Source organism: Opisthorchis viverrini, assembly GCF_000715545.1.
Source record: "Opisthorchis viverrini unplaced genomic scaffold opera_v5_92, whole genome shotgun sequence".
Classification (NCBI taxonomy): Eukaryota; Metazoa; Platyhelminthes; class Trematoda; order Opisthorchiida; family Opisthorchiidae; genus Opisthorchis; species Opisthorchis viverrini.
Window position 1 is genome coordinate 1313207 of NW_008751748.1, and position 22510 is coordinate 1335716.

The 22510-nt window shown below is 43.6% G+C and overlaps 2 protein-coding genes across 2 annotated transcripts in view; one reads left to right on the forward strand and one right to left on the reverse strand.

The window, feature by feature from the left end:
• The window catches only part of T265_05106 (hypothetical protein), a gene marked incomplete at both ends in the record, with an annotated part of 104489 nt that overhangs the window by 55596 nt on the left and 26383 nt on the right, over positions 1-22510 (reverse strand). The window contains 6 exons of the mRNA XM_009170023.1: positions 563-663; positions 777-912; positions 2588-2667; positions 7217-7354; positions 21161-21220; positions 21592-21672. Coding sequence (XP_009168287.1) covers positions 563-663; positions 777-912; positions 2588-2667; positions 7217-7354; positions 21161-21220; positions 21592-21672 — 596 coding nt within the window. The remainder of the gene's footprint in view (positions 1-562; positions 664-776; positions 913-2587; positions 2668-7216; positions 7355-21160; positions 21221-21591; positions 21673-22510) is intronic.
• Positions 15046-17712, forward strand: T265_05105 (hypothetical protein; the record flags this gene model as incomplete). Its single annotated transcript, XM_009170022.1, has 2 exons — positions 15046-15167; positions 17571-17712. The coding sequence occupies 2 exons, from the start codon at positions 15046-15048 to the stop codon at positions 17710-17712; spliced, it is 264 nt and encodes an 87-aa protein (XP_009168286.1).

Consider the following 22510-nt stretch of genomic DNA (forward strand, 5'->3'; position numbering starts at 1 on the left):
GATCTTGAGTGCATTCCTGCATTTCAGAGATATCCCACTCTGAGAAAACTTTTATTGGAAGAGAATACCCCCAAGAAGCGACCAATTACTCTTGTTCGGTCTCATTAGGTGGTCCCAGAACCCACATACTGCTACAACCGGATTCTATGAGGTAAACAAACCAAAACAACCAAGCTCATATTCTCAAATTCAATTCACGCAGAAGTCAAACTCTTTGTTTCACTCTTCATAAAAACAACGGCGTACTTCGTGGTTAGACATCCTAAGACGGTTTTAAAGCTTGATCCCGTTAAGGCCAATCCAATCTTTCATCTCAAAAAATGACAATGGCCCAACTAATTGGACCGGTTCTTCTGCATGGTGCTTGTTTTTTGAAGAGTATGGTAATGTGTTCCTTATCGGGCAAGCCCAAATAGAGTGGATTGTTTGTTCGCTTTTCACACCCAAGTAGGCTGCTACAACGAAGGACGCAATTGTGTGGACAACCGAACATGCGGAATTAAAAATCAATAAATAGCGTAAAGCCAACCAGTTACAAGCTAAATTTCAACGAATAACTTACAAAGATTTAAACAAATCTTCTATGTCTGTTCGTGGACAGATTTTATGGTAGAGTTCATAGAATTTCTCAAACGGGAAAGCTGCGGGTTCGATGACATCATTCTTGGAATGAAAAAAAGAAGAGGCAGAAAAAGAATAAGCGGGACAGCGATTAGGCAGCCGATCAAAGCGTGGCAAAGGAAAACACACAACAATGTAGATCCACGCCAACTCACTTTGCCATGCGGTAGACCTAACTCTTTCAAACTCTGGAACACAACACGTTCGTTGCGCCCCGATGCGAATGTTTTCATAATCACACGGACGGGTATCTTGTTCTTCGGGTTGACACTCAAAGTGAGACGGATCCAGCTAGACGTGGTTGAAACAGTTGTTATGTGAAAGACTTAATACATTCTGACAAGATGCAGTAAGTGCAGATATTAAACGTTGGTTACGGATGAGTAGCAAAGCAGGGTGAACCTCACATGGAAAAAGGTGGTAGTACCTTCGTAACTAAGGGGTGTCATATCTACCGGCTCTTTGTGGATTTACTGGAGGGTGACCAAGACTATTCATTGCATTCATCTAAAGTCCGGTTCACATGAAAACAAAAAGATGCACTGAGGTGCTTATCAAGTCCCAAATTTACAAGGCAGAAACTTTACCATTCGTGTTAATGAACCTCAAGCATCTAGTGGTCGCTGGCTCGTCCACTTGGCTGAGTAATTTGAGGGCGAACGTTTTATCGTCAGTCTCGTGATATCGCCAGTGTATTGGAGGTGGGTGTTTACCAGTACCTACTAAAACATGTCTTTTGTAATTCTGGTGGTATCGGAAGTGCCTCAAGGCACCAAAGCAGTTTCACCCAACTAGATGGCAGAATCGTCAGCATTTTCATAATTAGACATTTCAGGGTTACTCACTTGTTCGCAAAATGCAATCAAATGACGCGACGAAGAGTTTATCGGGGAAATCAAGCATTTTCCAAGGTATCTGAAACGTCTGATTCGAAATTGATCGAGCTGTGCCAATGGCGATGTCTGGGACACCCACGCAATCACCATCACCTCTGCTTAACACATAATGGCGTTGGTGTGTAACACAGTTGGAATACTGGTTCCAAATAATTAGAGCCGGATCTCCATATCATTTAGGGTGTCAACCACTGGGTCAGGAACTAGATTAGGTTGTGTTCAGGCTTGCTGGTGGTAGTGCAGCACAACCGCAGCGTGGTGTTTTAGGGCCGATTCACGCTGCGAGTCTCCGAAAAGCATGAAGAACATTATTTAGACGTGACACACTACTCACACGGTTGCTGGAAACTCTTGGACCATCACAAACGACAAATATAACTGAGTCCCTCATCAAAACTAAATTCGAATCACTCACATACAAGATAATGAGACGGATACAATACTCAGCATGGGGCATCCAGATCTAACTAGTGTGAGTGAGATAGTGTGCAGCGATTAAGTTAAATACGGTAAATTTTACAAAACAGACCGAAAATGGAAGTGAAATCGATGGGCAGGTCATAGCTCTCCCGTGGCGCGCTTTAAGTCTTCCGTAAAGTGATGTTTTTTATCCGATTCACGTGTGAGCTCAACTACGGCACAGAAACAACTGAGATACAGTGAGAAAGCAACGCTTGAAAAGAGTTATTCCTAGCTCTGGAAAGTTTGTTAGGTGAGCAAAGCAAGCAGCAAGTCCAACCACATTTTGGTAAGACGCGTCGTCAGACGCACACCTGGTCAAAGAACCAGTTCAGTAAAATTGTCGATATTTTATAGCCCAAGGCCTACCAGCTTAATCGATTGCATAATTAGCCAGAGCAAGCAGAAAACAAATAGAATCGAATGTCAAGCGAGCGCGTATTACTGTCTTTCAGCTATACTACCCGAAAAGCGCTAATAATCGAACTTGAGTCATTCATAGCCACAAGCCAGAATAAAAATGATTATAGTGAACACAGCGGGACTCTCCCTCAGTCCTATAAAATCTAGCTATTCAAGGTTATAGCAGTGGAAGAAATGGGCAAACTTACTGCTTGCGCAACTGTGTCATGGGACACACGTTGACTGCCTTGGTGTTATGAGTCAGGCTCCGCAACTGCTGAATCCAGTACTGATGGAGAAAGCAGAAGTCGGTGAAGCTTAAGTGAAGGTTCATAACCAGTGGAGCAAAAAGAGAGGAGAAATAGCGTAGAAAAGTATAGAGAAAAAAACAAAGCCAACATACAAGCTTAAGTGAAGGTTCATAACCAGTGGAGCAAAAAGAGAGGAGAAATAGCGTAGAAAAGTATAGAGAAAAAAACAAACGCCAACATACGCCCTTTGATGTAATACATAGTTCGGACAGGAGAAAAACAGCCTGCTTAACTGAAGGACGCCAAAGTAAAATATAAACAACTTGGGGAAGTTACGGAATATGGGTGCGCTGCTTCGGTGTTCGTCTGTTGGCCAATCTTGGTAGTTGGATTGCAAACATTTCATCACCGATCCAGGTGAAATCGCTAGCGCAGCGTAGATAAACATAAGAGAAAGCAAAAATCACAGAGTAAAGCATCTTCTGGGGAGTTGACGGGTGCTGACTCAAGTGAATCCCTCATTCGTGATATTCTTTAACTGGGCGTGTACACAAGCCGTCTCGTGGTTCAGTTAGCACGATATTATAGGTATTGAAGTATATTTCCTTGACATGGAACTACAAATATCTTCAGGGATCTTATTATGTAAAGAAGTGAAACGTGGCATCGAACCGATCCGGAAGCAAGTAGCAGTGTGGCGCAAAAGCCGAGACAGCCAGTCAATTCACGATCACCTGTAAGAAGTTTCAGAGAAATACACGCCACAAGATTGGGAATAAAATTTGATCCTACGATGATTTTGTGACACACGGTGAGATGAATACGTGGGTACGTGCTCAAGTTAAGCAAGTGAAAAAAAAACGAAGAGATTTTGAAGAAGAAAATCGATATTAACAAATTATGAGGTGCTGTTATATTATATGAGGTTGCCAAGAAACGTCTATCGCAATAGAGAAGCTGAATTCTAAGCCGACTGGAAATCAACACATCATGTGCCTTTCGTGTTTGTTGCAATGGCCAAGCTAATATTCGCTGCGAACGACTGACAGCCGAGTGCCACCAATTCTCTTCCGGATTCGTAAATGTCGCCTCCAGTTGCCACCTCGAATTTGGCTACACTGGATATTTGTTCAACAGACAACTTTCGGGAAACTATTAGATTATATTACTCGCTAGATGTTCCGGAAATGGGTTCTAATGTTCATACCCGGAGGAATTATTCGAGCGGGTCATATGATCGTGTGGTGGAACGAATAAATATCCCAGGAGAGGATGTATGGGCCTAAGACCCACGTTAAACACCAACTACTTCCGGTAATTGGGCTGCAATACAAGCTTCGGGCGAATGGAAACAAAAGGTTGTTGTGTGGTTCTTACACTATTAAAGAGTGATGGAACTGGAGACTTGAAAGATCGGGGCAATGAGATAATAATTAACAAGAGGAAGGCGAAACAGGTAGGAATATTTGCAAAAATTGAGTAAATGAGAGCTGAAAGAGAAAAAGATTTGACTTATACACTCATCAGCATAACAATTTAGTTTGGACAGAAGGCCGACCTGGAACACAGATGAATCTCTCGCTTGTGATGTTCTTGAGAAACCAAATGTGCTACACCAGACCATCTCATATGGCATTCGATATATCACAACACATTGTATTGACGTAATACACTATTCATAATGTTGCCAAAAACTCTTCGAGAAACCGTAAAGATCTTAGACTAGAGATTAAACTGGGTTCTAGGTGAGTCAACCCGTCCAAACCACATTGGTCTTCAGACGTGTGCCTAATTTGAATTTCGTGCCATTCCGCTTTCAGTAGAACACAAGTTTGACGGAAACGGACCGTGCCTACCTGATGAACAGGAAGAAGGGCGAAATCGGCCGTGGTCTGTCGGAGGTTTCAGCGATCTTATAAGTAGCGTATTACGTCTACACAAGAGCAAGACTCAATATTATACTATGAGCGGGCAACCGTGTATGTAACGGCGCAAGGGACTGCCTAAGGTCACCGATAAGTTCGAGTTTGGTATTCACGGACATTTTGGACTCTGCTTCTTGATACTTCACCTGCGATACCGACATCAACTGAATGGATAGAATGAATAAACGGTCTGTAGTAAAGGCCTAAAAATTGGGAGAAATGTGACGCACAACAGCCTGATCCATAGCCCAAGAGAAAAATCTCATCAGTCGCGTCACTTGCTTAAATGAGAATGGACCAGGGCATAAACGGCGATTTTCCCAAGAAACAAACCAAGCAGGACATATAAAAAGAAAAACCATGTCCTTAATGAAAATGAGAACCAAAGCCTTGACATTGGCCTAGTAGAAGTTCGGTGATCTAGTCTAAAGTCTAAAAAAGTGACAGATTCCGAGGCGCAATTCAAGCAGTAATCAACACGTCGTCTTCTGTATCGTCAGTTCACAAGAAGCCAGGACGTACGTGTATCCACCAAAAGTGTATACTTATTTCACGGTTTATTGGGTGAAACGCACCACCCCCACGCGTATTGGGATATTCCATTTCTCAAATTTTCTGGCTCCATCACGCCTTTCAGTCCACACACAGGCTACGATTGAGCTGTAATTTAAGCAATCGTCTGGATGAATTTTACACCGCGCCATAAGACATAGAGCGTCTCACAACACGAAAGGAAAGTAACCGACCTGAGATCTATTGGCGACCGTGTATGCGCTCGGAAATACCACAGAGTTCCCGGCGTCACATATAGCGGTGGTTATCTCATCTCAGTTACGGTCAATGTCCTCCGAGGAGGCCACTTGTAACAGTGGAATTTGGTGTTTCCCTGGCTTGTGGCTCACAAGATTTTTTCACTGACATACCGGAAGAGTTTAATGAAAGTCTACGCCGAACAAGGGCATGATCTGGACCACCCAGTATGTTCCAACGGGATCAACAATCAAGGACTGAACCAGGCCATCGGTAGCTGATTTCGATGTGATCAGTTAAAACAAAACGCGGTTCAATGTTAGGACAGGTAGCACAACGGTGCCCACGGCGTCTAAACCCGGAAATGCTGAGAAAAAACCGGTGGTCACTACAAAAGTGGGAAAGACGCTCAACATTATCATTGTGTGGTTGTTGGTCTGTTCGCCGAGCTTGGCAGTTGGATTGCAAACGTTTCATCAACAATCGAGGTGGCATCGTCAGTGCAGGGTTGAGTGGTGTGGTTGAATGAGTGACCCCACTCAACCCTGCACTGACGATGTCACCTCGATTGGTGATGAAACGTTTGCAATCCAACTGCCAAGCTCGGCGAACAGACCAACAACCAAACAGCGCACCCGAGCTACCTACATTCCACAACATTATCATTGTGTTTTGCGTTCAGACTAAACTAAGGCTTGCTTCTGATGGACCGAGACGCCCAATCCGAGCGTTAAAATTCCCTGCTATTATAACCATATACGAGCTTGAGACAGCTCAGTGGTTAAAGTGCGAACTTACTAAACGGAAGGTTCGTGGTTCAAACCCAACCCCGCCATCTCGACGGCTTCTCTTTACGCACGGGCAACCTGAAAGTACCTCAGCTTCCTCAGAGTAGCGTCGCACCTACTCACCGAAAGGGTGTTAACGACGAACGATGACTACATCCGAGCTCTTTGTGGTGGACCACGAGGTTGTCAGTTCCTGACGCTTGATTATCAATAAATCAGACACAGCGCATTGTACCTCGATGAGACACGATGAACAAAGACGGCATAGGATTTCGATCAGTGAGAGTTTTCACCGCAGTACAAAGCCGAACAGCATAGTCAGTTGTTTGAGGGCATGCAGTCTGGCGATGAAACATCAGATCACGAACACAGGACTACACTAACACCGCCCCAAACCGCAGCTGCAAGACCGTTCGAAGTCCACAGTTTGCCACAAATTTGGCAACCGCGCTTGGATCCTGTATTCCAGTTACCGAGATTTACACGCGTCACGTGTTAACACAGGTCAATCGTTTTGATCTGTTAAATTGTATACGGCCAATGAATAGTGCCTAAATGTTCGAGTCCCGCAATATATACCTGCCCCATTTTTGAAAAAAAGGAAGAGATTCGTAACAAATTTGTCCGCTGTCAAGATATTGACCACTTGAAGTTGCATCTCAGATCTCGATAACTTTACCGTTTCACCGGCCAAACCAAACTCTTGAACAACATATCCGCAAAGAACAGGTTAGTTTTCTTTTGAGTGGGGAACAGGTTAATCAACTGCCCACCATGCCGTGGCTGGGGCTACACCACACGTACCGAGGACCAAGACTACCAATCGTGTTTGGGACAAAAACGTCTTGAACGTCGTAGACGATATGGCATTCAGTAATACTGAATGAAGAACGGAGTGTACCAAAAACTCGTCTTGAACAGTCTTTCTTAGTGTATTCGAGTAAGTGGGGTCTTAGTTGAGATTTAGTAGAGTTGCCCGATCACTACATTCATGACCAGCTTCATTGTTTTCAACATACCAATCGGTCGCTAACCATTTTGGTTAGGATAGAGAAGCGTTGGTGGAAAAAGATAAACATAAAACGAAGCAACCGATGCGGGCAAACTTCATCACGCGCACATACCGCAGCAGTTTCTGGTTCTGGTGCGATCATGTGTGTGTAGATAATGTTGACTAGATCCAGTCCACTGCATATGGTAACTATTCGATCCCAAGATTTGCCAGGGCCACGCTCTTGGATTTGTGCGATCAACTTTTCTTCCTAGAAACAACCGAGAAATATAGAGACAGAAAGATAAAAATGCACAAAGCAACCGGTATGAGAAAAGTGGGAGGACTCAACTACCTTTAAAACTCACACAGTAAGTGCTTCGAAAAACTGCTTGCCCAATTTCGGCTACTACTGAATGAAACTTGAGGTCAATTCCAAAGGAAGCGCAATGCTGACGTTAAACGTCTGCAGACTCTATCAGCTCAAATTCAAGTAAATCATCTTTGAAGCTATTGAACTTGACTGTATGCGACATTTATAGTTTTGTGAGCAACCCTCTGGAGTTATGCATCGTAACAAAACAAATTTATTACAGTGGAACCGAAGTACATGATAGATTGACACATTCATTGCACTCGTTAAAATTTGTAGGGGATGAACATGTAACTTCGGTAGCGTGGCAGATGAGATTAAACGAAGTGCTACGTTTCCAACTCTGATTAATGACCCGAATATTTTTTGGATTTCCCAATACCCAACCACAACGATATACATGGATTCCCCAGTGACGGTTAAAAAAACCTGTTAGCCAAAAATAGAATTTCATATGTGGTCCAAAACACCGGCCTAAAAATACCTGAATAATGTTCCGCGCTCACCATTCCAGCTAACCTTTGTGAGGGTCCATTTGTGAGTTACAAATCTTATACAGGTACCACCAATAAGGGGCGAGATGGCCCAAGTGGTTAGAGCGCGAATTTACTGACCAAACGGTCCGTGGTTTGAACCCGGCCTCTTCCTCTCGACTTCCCTTGTCTAGGCTTGGGCGGCCTGGCAGTATCCCAGCCCTCGTGCAACCTTTGGGCGGCATGGCAGTTAGACACAGAAAGGGCGCTACAGCTGAACGAATAAAGAATGTTCTCTACCGTACATCTTCAATGAGATTCATCATAAATGGCTTAATTGCTTTAGATTCACCAAATAAAGCGAGTTTATATGTGGAATGTCATAAAACGTGGCAACTTCAATTCACTTCAGCGTGGGGAAATAGCAAACGGCACTTTACTTCCGAAATTAACAAAACAATAGCAACGTCGACGAGTCAGCCTAATTTGGAGCGGGGGAAAAGATGCGTTACATTTAGCCCGTCATAATTTCGAATACTATCGGTCAACAAATGGAACATTCCTTTGAATGGTGGGTAGTGGTGGGACTTGTGGTCATATTTTCTGGCAACCAACTGGTTGGCGAGGTTATTCCAGTAGAACTATCTGCTGTTCCATTCCATGGATTTGGCCCTAGCTTCAATGGGAACAAGCCACAAGAACAGTAGCCATACCCTTTATATTCAACGATTCGACCACACGCACAGACTTGTGGCCAGTAAAAAGGGAGACTTCCCTATGGACCATTTCGAATTAACCACCCGTGATTCCGCGCAGAACAGCTTTTTAGCAACTCTGCAAGCTAGGTCAAAGTACCAATTTATCCCAAGGGCTCTAACTCATTGTAAACATCTTTCGAGCACCCGTTAAATGCCCCTTAAACTGTGAAACTGTATACTCCGTTTGTTGAGGAGCAAGTCGTTAAACAAATTTTCTCAAGCTGCATCAACTGTTGGTCAAGTCCTGTCTCGCTTCAAATATAAAGGGGTAGTATAGGTTCCGATGAACCTAGTGTTGAGTGAGCTCACATCTCGATTAACTGATGACGGATAAAATGATGATTCGTCGAATTAAAGATATATGAACTGAAACGCATCAAAAATCAACTTAACCATCTATTATCAGACAGTACGGAACAGTGTCGGAGCTTGCGTGATTTAGGAAGCTCACAACCATTATTTAACAATCTCTTTTGGGTGTCCGACGGTTTTCGTCGGAAATGAAGGTTACGTTTCGTGCTGCGATCATGTGACCAGTGAGTAACTGTGGAGGTCCGAGTGTCCATAATTTCAATGCGCACCACATTAGCCGCAGACGGTAAAAAATAGTAACCTGGGCCAGTTTTTAAAGTACAAAGCAGCTGACGATAATGATAGATTTCAGTTGATATCTGATCCTCAAGCAAATGCAGTGGATAGGTACCTGGTCTTCATACGCAATAGGCATTCCAGAAGAGCCTTGGTTATCCATTACGGGAACCAGGTAGTGTTAACAAAAGTTAACCGGCCGGCTACATGTCATCCAATCGGTTATGAATGGACGAATATTGCGAATGTACGAATGGTTTACAGGAATGTTTTGCATGTGAAAAATTGGTAGATCGGCCCTCGCACTGATTTCGATGGCCATTGCGTTAGTTGCCAACACATCAGCTGCTCACTGGCGGTAATCGAAACCACCGAGTAACAGCAGCCACTTGGTGCCCGGCGGCTACTGAGAAAATCATAACGTCCCACATTTTTAAAGTGCATGCTCTGCGTATCGTAACTAGTGTGTTGCGCTGACCAAGGTTGATAAGGCATCTTATCAACAGCCGTTCATTTTTCGGTCAATCGTGCAACACCACCAAGTGGCGGGTAATTCCACAAAGGTAAACTGCAATTCCTTTCGCACACCTGAATGCTGACGTCAACGCCATTCAAGCTCTTTGCTCCAATCCGCTATGGCGGAAATCATAAACCACCGGTGATTTACGTCTATCCCTCTGCCAGCATTCGACAGCTCATAAATGAAGAAACGCATCGAACGCTCTAGGTGATTGTGCGCCAGCACATTCCATGTAATGGCCAGCCACATACTTACAAGGTTCGAACACAAACATCGTATGCGAAAGACAACAGGTGGTCGGAACAAGAGAATATTAATCGAACCGATTCAGACTGCAAACGCTCAAATAAAAAGATGCAGATAGACGGACGTGAGCGGATCAAAGTGTGATTAAAAACAACATGCCTTCCAGCGATTTCGGTTCAGACATAAATGGGAATTGATAGATACCATCAAGAGGTCAGTGTGTATCGTAAAAAGCGAAAGATAGTGGTCGACAATCGACAATCATGTGAGATTGCGATGAGAAAGCAACTAAAACACCATTCTATGAACGAGAATACAACCTTTGTAGACCGTGTTCTCGCTCTTGGGGAAAAAACATCTTCGAGTCACCAAACTGGAAAAAAAATCTAAGTCTCGTACTGGCTACGTTGGAAGACAGCGGAACACTAACGCTATTTGGGACTTAATTAGATGTACCGTTACTCGTCGCGTAAGTGGTTGGTGACAAGGTCACCTGTACTAAATTATCCCATAAAACCGACAGCCTCTTGATGAATGACCTGGCTTGCTTGACAGACTGCCTGGAATGCATACATCGTATTATTTGGTTGAATACATGGTACAGTGACAAAAGTTTAAGATAGTTCAGTTGTTAGGGCGCCAGCTTCCTAACCGAAAAATGCATAGTTCGAACGAGACCCCTGCATCCCGACTGCCTAGGCAGTAGCTCAGCCCTCATGCATACTTCGGGCGGCGTGGCAGCTAAGCACCGATGCGCCTTTTTAATGTCTCAAGATTCCGAATCAAAAATACAACCATTCGCGTTAATTTATTTTCTATGCAGACGAATCGACGCATCCAGCTTCCGGTAGAGAATAGTTACCCCGTCATAGTAAACAATAATGAGGCAAGGTCCTGGGACAGTGCACAAGACCATCGCTATGTGAGGCGAGCACTGTAGGCAACCTCATATCCAAAATGATCTCCAGTCCGTAACTTCATCAATATAAGCTACCATTTGTATGTCAGTGTGACGGTGCATATCACTGATCAGAGTTGGGAGTTACATCTGTTACATCCGAAACGCTCCGCCTTCAACTAACCAACCAACGGGTTAAAATCACTGGCTTATTCGACTGCGTTCTTTCACCGGCGTCAAACATTCAGACAAAGGCCAGGAAAGTTCAGAAGTACGTCTGAGACCTAGATTTTGAAGCATGATTCAAATGAACCCTTTTTTGTGTGACATTTCTTGTACCTGCTCACTTTGTTTCATAATAAACAGCTACGAGTCCGACAGGCACAACATAACCCATAGACGCATGTTCTCAAGGTCAACAGCTGATACTGGCCAGCCAAATGATCATGTGACCGATCTTATCTACAGGTTGTAGCCAGCCTGAAAACTCCTCGGTAATCCTTCATACTCACTACTGGGAGTCCATTAAGCACACATGTACGGCTATGACTGGTGCAAACTATTTGGTCATACGGAAAGAGACTACGTTGTCAAAAGTCATAGAGTGGTCATTCAGGAATAGAAAACTGATTGAATACTAGAAGCACATATTGTAGTTATCGCTCGACCGACAAAGAGAGAGTTAAGGCCGTTAATTTTCCATCAGCTGACTGACTGTAATTGCTATCTTTGATATGCAAACTAAGTCTACTAGTTCTCGTTAACATTAAACCCGTTATCAAACTACATCTGTCAACTCGGAACGGATGATAGATGCAGAACAAACCAAAGGAAACTGAGATACTTACGGTAGCCCAAGCCTACACACAAGTGGATCGGATGCGCAAAACCTTTAGGCAGAAGCTCTCGCCTTAAGAATCGAAATGCCTCGAAAACCACACGATAATATCCTGAGAGCTACATGTTCATTTTTTAATGCGAACATGGATCCGTTTGAAAACAGGACGTTGCTGACAGAATGATAAGTGCATAAGAAAGGATCCCTCTTCAGGGAAAACATCCATGGAACTGGTCAAAATCGCTCTTCTGTGCAGGAAATTACGAATGAATTTTGGCCTTCTTGAAGGAGTACACTACTCACAAGGTTGCCAAATCCCGACAGCCCACTATCGGTGAAAGGAAGGTGGATAGGTACCTGGTCTTCATACGCAATAGGCATTCCAGAAGAGCCTTGGTTATCCATTACGGGAACCAGGTAGTGTTAACAAAAGTTAACCGGCCGGCTACATGTCATCCAATCGGTTATGAATGGACGAATATTGCGAATGTACGAATGGTTTACAGGAATGTTTTGCATGTGAAAAATTGGTAGATCGGCCCTCGCACTGATTTCGATGGCCATTGCGTTAGTTGCCAACACATCAGCTGCTCACTGGCGGTAATCGAAACCACCGAGTAACAGCAGCCACTTGGTGCCCGGCGGCTACTGAGAAAATCATAACGTCCCACATTTTTAAAGTGCATGCTCTGCGTATCGTAACTAGTGTGTTGCGCTGACCAAGGTTGATAAGGCATCTTATCAACAGCCGTTCATTTTTCGGTCAATCGTGCAACACCACCAAGTGGCGGGTAATTCCACAAAGGTAAACTGCAATTCCTTTCGCACACCTGAATGCTGACGTCAACGCCATTCAAGCTCTTTGCTCCAATCCGCTATGGCGGAAATCATAAACCACCGGTGATTTACGTCTATCCCTCTGCCAGCATTCGACAGCTCATAAATGAAGAAACGCATCGAACGCTCTAGGTGATTGTGCGCCAGCAAATTCCATGTAATGGCCAGCCACATACTTACAAGGTTCGAACACAAACATCGTATGCGAAAGACAACAGGTGGTCGGAACAAGAGAATATTAATCGAACCGATTCAGACTGCAAACGCTCAAATAAAAAGATGCAGATAGACGGACGTGAGCGGATCAAAGTGTGATTAAAAACAACATGCCTTCCAGCGATTTCGGTTCAGACATAAATGGGAATTGATAGATACCATCAAGAGGTCAGTGTGTATCGTAAAAAGCGAAAGATAGTGGTCGACAATCGACAATCATGTGAGATTGCGATGAGAAAGCAACTAAAACACCATTCTATGAACGAGAATACAACCTTTGTAGACCGTGTTCTCGCTCTTGGGGAAAAAACATCTTCGAGTCACCAAACTAGAAAAAAAATCTAAGTCTCGTACTGGCTACGTTGGAAGACAGCGGAACACTAACGCTATTTGGGACTTAATTAGATGTACCGTTACTCGTCGCGTAAGTGGTTGGTGACAAGGTCACCTGTACTAAATTATCCCATAAAACCGACAGCCTCTTGATGAATGACCTGGCTTGCTTGACAGACTGCCTGGAATGCATACATCGTATTATTTGGTTGAATACATGGTACAGTGACAAAAGTTTAAGATAGTTCAGTTGTTAGGGCGCCAGCTTCCTAACCGAAAAATGCATAGTTCGAACGAGACCCCTGCATCCCGACTGCCTAGGCAGTAGCTCAGCCCTCATGCATACTTCGGGCGGCGTGGCAGCTAAGCACCGATGCGCCTTTTTAATGTCTCAAGATTCCGAATCAAAAATACAACCATTCGCGTTAATTTATTTTCTATGCAGACGAATCGACGCATCCAGCTTCCGGTAGAGAATAGTTACCCCGTCATAGTAAACAATAATGAGGCAAGGTCCTGGGACAGTGCACAAGACCATCGCTATGTGAGGCGAGCACTGTAGGCAACCTCATATCCAAAATGATCTCCAGTCCGTAACTTCATCAATATAAGCTACCATTTGTATGTCAGTGTGACGGTGCATATCACTGATCAGAGTTGGGAGTTACATCTGTTACATCCGAAACGCTCCGCCTTCAACTAACCAACCAACGGGTTAAAATCACTGGCTTATTCGACTGCGTTCTTTCACCGGCGTCAAACATTCAGACAAAGGCCAGGAAAGTTCAGAAGTACGTCTGAGACCTAGATTTTGAAGCATGATTCAAATGAACCCTTTTTTGTGTGTGACATTTCTTGTACCTGCTCACTTTGTTTCATAATAAACAGCTACGAGTCCGACAGGCACAACATAACCCATAGACGCATGTTCTCAAGGTCAACAGCTGATACTGGCCAGCCAAATGATCATGTGACCGATCTTATCTACAGGTTGTAGCCAGCCTGAAAACTCCTCGGTAATCCTTCATACTCACTACTGGGAGTCCATTAAGCACACATGTACGGCTATGACTGGTGCAAACTATTTGGTCATACGGAAAGAGACTACGTTGTCAAAAGTCATAGAGTGGTCATTCAGGAATAGAAAACTGATTGAATACTAGAAGCACATATTGTAGTTATCGCTCGACCGACAAAGAGAGAGTTAAGGCCGTTAATTTTCCATCAGCTGACTGACTGTAATTGCTATCTTTGATATGCAAACTAAGTCTACTAGTTCTCGTTAACATTAAACCCGTTATCAAACTACATCTGTCAACTCGGAACGGATGATAGATGCAGAACAAACCAAAGGAAACTGAGATACTTACGGTAGCCCAAGCCTACACACAAGTGGATCGGATGCGCAAAACCTTTAGGCAGAAGCTCTCGCCTTAAGAATCGAAATGCCTCGAAAACCACACATAAATATCCTGAGAGCTACATGTTCATTTTTTAATGCGAACATGGATCCGTTTGAAAACAGGACGTTGCTGACAGAATGATAGTGCATAAGAAAAGGATCCCTCTTCAGGGAAAACATCCATGGAACTGGTCAAAATCGCTCTTCTGTGCAGGAAATTACGAATGAATTTTGGCCTTCTTGAAGGAGTACACTACTCACAAGGTTGCCAAATCCCGACAGCCCACTATCGGTGAAAGGAAGACCTTCGCTGCAGAGTTATTTATTAGAAAACGCCAACTGAACAATTACAGACTATTGGATAAGGAAGCAAAACTCTCATATGCATCTTGTTTACAAAAACTAAATACCCATCCCCTCCTTGAACGCGTCTTCCTGAACTTTTCTGAATATAACTGACTGTTGCTCAAATCCAAGTAAATGCTACAAAGCGACTCCATAAATTCCGTAATAGATATAACTTTTCAAGCGATGCAAAGCGGATCCACGAGAAAACATACCACTCGCATGCCTCCCCCATCAGTAGTATCACCGTCACACCGGTATCCCACATCTTAGGACTCATCAGGTAGGCGAGCAGTATGAGCAGCATGTTCCGTCAAGATATACGATATATGATATCTCAAATAGTGTACCAACTGAATCAAGTGTCGGTCTTCGTGCACACATTCCATTTAGCAATATTATACACAAGAGGTTAAGTTGCTTGTGGTTACTGTCACATTGTCATACTGAACACATGAAACAAAAGGATTGAATCTTTTATTTTCCAGATCAGTGCTTTTTACCGTAGACAAAGTTTACCAAAACGGAGAATTCTGAGGGCCCGGTTGTCCACCCAGTGCTGACAACCGAGTGAAATTAAAAGAAACTTTAGCATGACAATACCCGGTTATTTTCCAGATTCAGAGGTGTTAGAAGCAACGCGACTCAGTTCCAACTGCCATTCCAACTGCCTCAAGCCCAATATTTGTTGTAGTCTATTTAGCGGACTTTGGTCTACTCAGACGATACTGGTCATTGTAAGACAACTTCGCTAACAAAAACAACTCCATGTAAGCACTGAGGCAGCTGGCTCTCATTAATATACGTAAGCATCTTTGGTCATACATAAGCAATCCGCCACTGGGCTGGGAGAGAGCTTAGGTTCGATGAGTGGAAAACACTGTAGCTTGCATGACGGGTGGGTCACATAACGCACCTATCGCAGTCCAGCGTAGCGTACCGCGTTTTTCAATGCAGGTTGCTGCGTTCTTGGCAGTAGTTCAAAAGGATTATTGTCTACGGTTTGATGATAGGCGACGGAATCACTTGGATTACGCTCTCCTGTCGCACACAATGGTTCTGTGGAACAATTTGGTCTCGTGATGTAATCGTGATATTGTGTTTATACTCCGCTTGGAAAAGCCCTTTGTGGACGACAATGAAATAGTTACCGACGGATGACGTGAAGATGCTACAGTATCCTGCGTCGCACACAAATGTGTACATAAAAGCAAGCCCAAGAACCCTTAAAAATGGTTGATTCATTTTTTAAGACAATCCAAACTAACGATATATTGTCGCGAACCAAAACCACTGCTGCATTACAGCTGAAAAAGTTATAAATATTGTGACAGCGCGTCTGCCCTCCTGAATTCGGTGGATGATTACTCTGAAATGTCACCTCACCCATTTACGTCGTTAGCGCATATAATTAAGTTGGCTGGATCCTGTCTACGTGTGCCAACGTGCACGGAGGAACCGACCAACCATTGGCTAATGGACATGGTGCTGATGAATATGAGCCTCATTCACACATGACGGTCTCTGGTCTGAATAGTAGGTTCCAAAGTACTCATAATTAGTATACGTCCAGCGGAAACGATGAGCAGTACACTTAGTTCCAGCAGGCGACCACATTCACCATAAAGTAGAGGAGCTTTTATCTATTGTGCCCCCCCCCCCGCACATGAACTGCAACCAATCAGTACTCATGAAATTTGGTACAAACTAGGCTCATTTGGGAGTATACGCAGAAATCACGGAAAAATCACTCACTTCGCGACAGGCACGGAAAACGAAAGTTTCGTTCAGAGTCGTCTTACGAAAAGCCCAACAGCAGAAAATAATCACCCAGATAGTTGCTCATTCAATTGTTAAGTCGTCCCATTTCCCTCGCCAAACTCAATGGTTGGAAAAGCAAGCGAACAAAGGGGCGAGGCTACCGCGAGTTGAAAGCGACTCTGGTGGTGACAGTACATGGTCACGTGACCGGCGGCGACGATGTTCGACTGTCAATCACGAGGCTATAAGACTGAACTCAAAAATTCAGCAGCACGCATCAAAAGAACTTTTGCCAACCCCAACAAATGAAATAAGGTGAAGTTTTAGTTAAGTCCATGGGTCGAAACTTCACAGGGACTAGGACTATGAAAAAGCGGTCAGGCGCTATTCTTAACTATTTAACACGATCCTGGTGCAGGAGTGAAACTTGAAGCTGAAGGTTAATCCTAATATAACGGTTACCTTGTGTTTTCTCCTGCTTGAGACCTGTCGTTCGCGTGTAGCTTTCATTAACAGATTTTCCATTTATCACAGCATCACGTGGTCACTAACCGCACGGCGAATATGAACTTGAGTGACGTCTTGGTTTCGCCTGGGTGCTTAAATTATTCTGACTAATCTCAAATGACAGGCTAAGACAACAAGTCAACTTCGTTCACGACCCCTACCACGCTCGCGAACGTGCCTAGTGGTCGTGTGGCGCCTCGATAAACGGTGAAGATTGCTAATAAATCCTGCTATATCCACTGGAGTCTCATTCAGGAAGCACATTCATATTTCATACCAAAACGCGCCCAGAGTTTTTTAACCTAGTTTCTATAAACAACCGACAATGGAACAACCGATTCACAGGCGAAAATGAGAACTGGTCAGTCCTACTCCTTTTGTATGCATTTTAGGCAAAATAGAACGAACACAAATCGTGACAACATTCCAGTAGGCCGAAGTACTTTGGAGAATCCACGGTTGTTTCTAGGACACGTGGCGTCAGTCTTCCCAGACCATTACACTGCGGCGTTAACTGGGTCGACCGGACCCTAAATACTGACAGTGTGCCACGGGACGGAAATGGAGAGAGGAAGATTGGAAACAAGAAACCACCTGAAACAATGCATTCGGTATGTCAGATTGATGCACCGGTGAATGAGGAAATCCGTCGGAGTGTGAACGATTAATTGAGTGTTTGTACGATACAAATGAGAAGATTAATAGGTGTGAATCAAGAACATCAACGAGATTCGGAACAAAAGTGGAAACCGAAAAGAAGATAATCGGCTCGTGTTTCGCTCAGCAAACGCGTATCTGACGGATTATTGTGCAGCCACAAAAAATCTTCAACGCGAGTCCGCGCAACAACCTATCATATTTCACGAGTAATGATTAGAAAACGAGCAATCTCGGATAGAGGGCGTGATAAAAATCTAGAAAAATGACAAGTTACCAACTGAGCTTACTACGTACATTGAGAACATGAACCCAGCATGAAAAAGAACCGATAACAGATCAAAGTTGGGCAACAAATCCGATCTAAATAGACCCAATAATAATGTGGCCAAATGCATTGAGAATACCAAGTGCGTGGCTTAAAAAGCTTGTTCAACACCTGTACCAATGCAAAAATGCGATTCGATAAACCTATTTCAGAATGGAAAACCGATTTGATTCCCACAAATTTATCTCCCGGTGTCTGATCAACCTGCTCGAAACCGGACATCCAAGTCCATAGGGCTAGCAGGCTCGTAAAGCGATAGTTCCATGACACTCTTGGAGCTCGTGGAGAGTTTGTACGTACCGTAACCCCTAGAGAGCCTGTCTTCCACTCCAATGGCTCGCAAAGTGGACGGCAGAACACCGTTACCTTTTCTGGAAAATATCAACTTAGTAACTATGTAGTTAGCAATGTTGTGGAATGTAGGTAGCTCGGGTGCGCTGTTTGGTTGTTGGTCTGTTCTGCCAAGCTCGGCGAACAGACCAACAACCAAACTATGTAGTACAATCTGGTGTTTGCACATTAACCACACTTCGGTCCGTATGAGGTGATGCGAAGATGGTCGCACCTAAGCTTAACCCTACGAGGTCCAGGAAACTTAGTAATTAATATGCCGATACTTAAGAACAAGTAGTGCTGTAAAAAAAAGGACATCAGATAGCCATCACTAAAGTGAGCCTCTGTAGGGCGTGGGTGGTCTGTTTGTCGCGCGATTTCACCAGGGACTAATTGGTTCTGTTAGTCGTATTGGGATAGATTAATGATTTGGTGACCGATGGGCACCCTACTCTTTCAGACCGATCCATCTCAGATATTGCAAGAACATGTCTGAGTCATTCTATCCCCTTGGGCTTCTGAGAAAAATCGTTGAATCTGAGGTAATCTGTGGGATTTGATAAACTCCGGAGGTGCGATACAAAACTCTGAAACACGGGGTTCTGCATGGCGACTAGGTTCTGTAGACCCAACAGTGTACTCGTTTTGGTGAACGGATATTTTGTTCATCTCGCACTGAAAAGGACCGTCACAATGGGGAAAAACTAACTAAAAATTTCACCGGCGAATGATGCGATTACTAGTGTTTGAATTCCATGGTAGATTGTGTTCCAGTATTTTGGTAAGCACAACTCTACTGCAACAACCGGTTCGTCTTACACATCTCCGCAACCTCATAGTTGAAATGGATTTACAAGAGATCAGGTAATTACTGGACACATATGAACCTTAGCGACTGAATTCAGGAACCTACAGCAATATCATACACAACAACACGGTGGTGTGAAATGCAACTAGTGGTACGGTGCGAACTGGCTGGCCAGAAGGTCCCTAGTTCGAGCCCATCTTCAGTATCTCGACTGCCCCAGTCTAGGATTGGGCAACCTGGGGGCATCAAGACCCTGGTATCTCCTTCGTCTGACATGTCAGCCGGGCACCAAAAGGACTTCACAGCTGAAAGATTGTTGGTTGTTTTTACATCCATCCAAGTAAAGTGCATTACCGAATACTTAAGTTGGAGAGGAAGTGCCTTTATTGTTGAATAATAAAATAAGTCACTTCAGCAAATTTTTTTTCGGATTTACAGGAGAGTCATTTTCGCGTGACTGCAGCCTTCAAAGCCTCGACTATATAAAATATGTGGTTCCCCGGACGTCTTCGATGGATTTAAACTACACAGTAAGGTCTGTTGATTCAGCTAAATGTGATATGATGAGATTTTCCGAAGTAAGCAGCCTATTCAGACCCGTCGCCGTAAAAAAATCTAATTCAATTAGGACCTGCTAATAATAGCTGAAAAGACTTCATTATCAAGACTGCGCAATACAAGTCTGAAGTCCTACCTTCTAACAACCATTCTCAAATGAACAATACTTCGGTCCCGAAGCGATTATTCCAGCTAATCAACACCAGACAATAAATGGAGGTGCGTTCTCATTAGACCTAACAGGCGGTGTTTTGACGGGAGTTGAACCCCTGACATCTAACGTATGGGGTGAGCGTCTTAGCATTACTCCACCAGCGTAAACTAGACGCACCTGAATTCTCAAATCTGAAAAGATGAAGTGTTCATGCTCGAGACTGGGATGCCCTAAGCATTGATCGGAACAAAATCTTGGAGGGATACTGGATCATCATCATCATCATCATCGACAGCATGACATCAGTGTTCAACACCGTACAACCATGATTTATTTGAAAGCCTTATTGCAAAGAAAAGAGTAAAGGCGGACGTGGATATTCGCACCAATTGAAACCAATCGGACGGTGAGTGCTCTAAGACTCAGAAATACCACTTCCTGACCTGATAGCGGCTTTCCCCAATCAACCGATGATTCAGCGGAAATGTACGCCAAAGGACACGGCGACTTGTGCTTCGGATTCGCATACGACCGCAAAACAGTCTAAATGTGTTTGAAAAATGGCCAGGTTACCGAGCATGAAACTCATTTGGTTTCACTTCATTAGATGCTTCATTAGTCATCTACGAGGGGCTTCAATCATGGTTTGGTCAAACTCCCTGCAATAAAACCTATGATCTGTCGAAGCAATTGAGACAAAGGACACACGCTTCAGTGAAAAGAAGGCAATAGGTTGAACTTAAAGTTAGAAGTAGGCGTCCTGGAACCAGTTCGCGATTATCAGATGGCCAAGTCAGATAAATACACAAAATACCCACTCCTGTCCAGTAACGGGAGAACTTATTATAGAAACTGGTTTAAGTCGAGTGCCCATGAGGGCCGGAAAGCCTTGTAGAATACGAAGTCAACATTAGGGATCACCGCATGTCATCAGAACTGAGCAAACACCAACGAGCAAACCACAAAACGTTAAAAAGGATTTTAAATTTAGAGGAAACTGCAATAGGACGAGCAACGGATTGAAGACTGAGAGGCATAAAAGGATGCTACCGACAAAATGAAGTAACACAAGTCAGGTGTACAGCTGACAGATGTGAGTCAAATATGGCTTTACTTTGTCCAACAGGATTGTCAAAAAACTTACTTTAGGTTTACTTCCCGCCCGAACGTCACTGATTTGGGAAAGCTCTAGCAATTGGCTATCCTGAAAAAAATAGTGTGGGATAACATAGAAATAAAACAAAGAATATCAAACATGGGGCCTCGTTATTCAGACAGAAATGGTTTTAAACCAGTGAACGTCCAAAACGTTAGGTAAAACACTATACCCACTATGAAAATGTGACGGCAAGTACCTAAAACTGCAACATAAGTGAGCGCGTGACATAGAAAAACTACGCGTGCTAATCGTGTTCTGCAACCCAAAGGGTTCCAGATGGTGAAGGTATCCTGTTCATCAGCTGCAACAAGCATTTTTTATTGAGAGATTGTTGACTGCTAAAGGGACAAAAAACCGATAGTTGCAACGATTAATTCGAAGCCATCAGAAGCGAGTGATTTGTCAGGACGACTTACACTATTTTCCGTTTTCCAGTAGATAAAAAACCCATCCGGATCAACACGCACGAAACAATCGGTTTCCAGTGTCCCTGTTTCCTGTTGACAGAGAGGCAACAAAAGACAGTTATAAAAAGCTTGAATGAAGAGGTTAACTAAATCCCTAATGAGTGTAAGAGACGGACAGAAACCGATAACTTGTGTTACAAATCTAAACAGTCTGGTTCTTCCAAATAAAAGAAAGAATTCTGAAACGAAAAATACAAAATGCCAGTGGGACAGGTTTAGTTCAAACACATCGGTTTCATCAACAACAGCAGCTAGTGTGTCTACGAAGTCAACCTAACGGACCTCAAACAATACGACCACAAACCTTATTATCCATATTAATTCTATTTTGAGACCAACACGACTACTTGTAGCGATGAGCTATATCGGTAGAGTACGGAAAAATGGAGGGGAAAGAATCAGAGGTCCCAGTAGAGACGATAACAATGAAACAAAAACCAAAGTAAACGGAACCTATAAATAATGAGTAAACACACACGAGGTAGACTCAGGGTGGTTAAGATACGTGAAGGTTAACCCTAGACTTGAATACCTGAACGTTACGGGAACTTGGGAAACAGACAAAGGAAGGAGATTCCCGATTTAATAGTTCTTGAAAAAATGATTCCCTCAAGATTCGACGAACTGGCACTTTATATGGATGACTGTAAGTGAGAAACTGGGTGTGGTGAATAGCTGAATGGTACTGGAAAGGAGGCTAGTTCTGTAGTGCGTTTAACATGGTGGTTGCAATAGCGTAAAAGAGATTAGGTTTCAAGGGTGGTAGGAGAGTTTGACGTGAGTTGTCAGTGAGACGAAGCAACGAGACTACGCTTCGTATAAATTGCTCGGTCAATGAAAAGCACGAAAAGAAGCATGCGCTGAAACA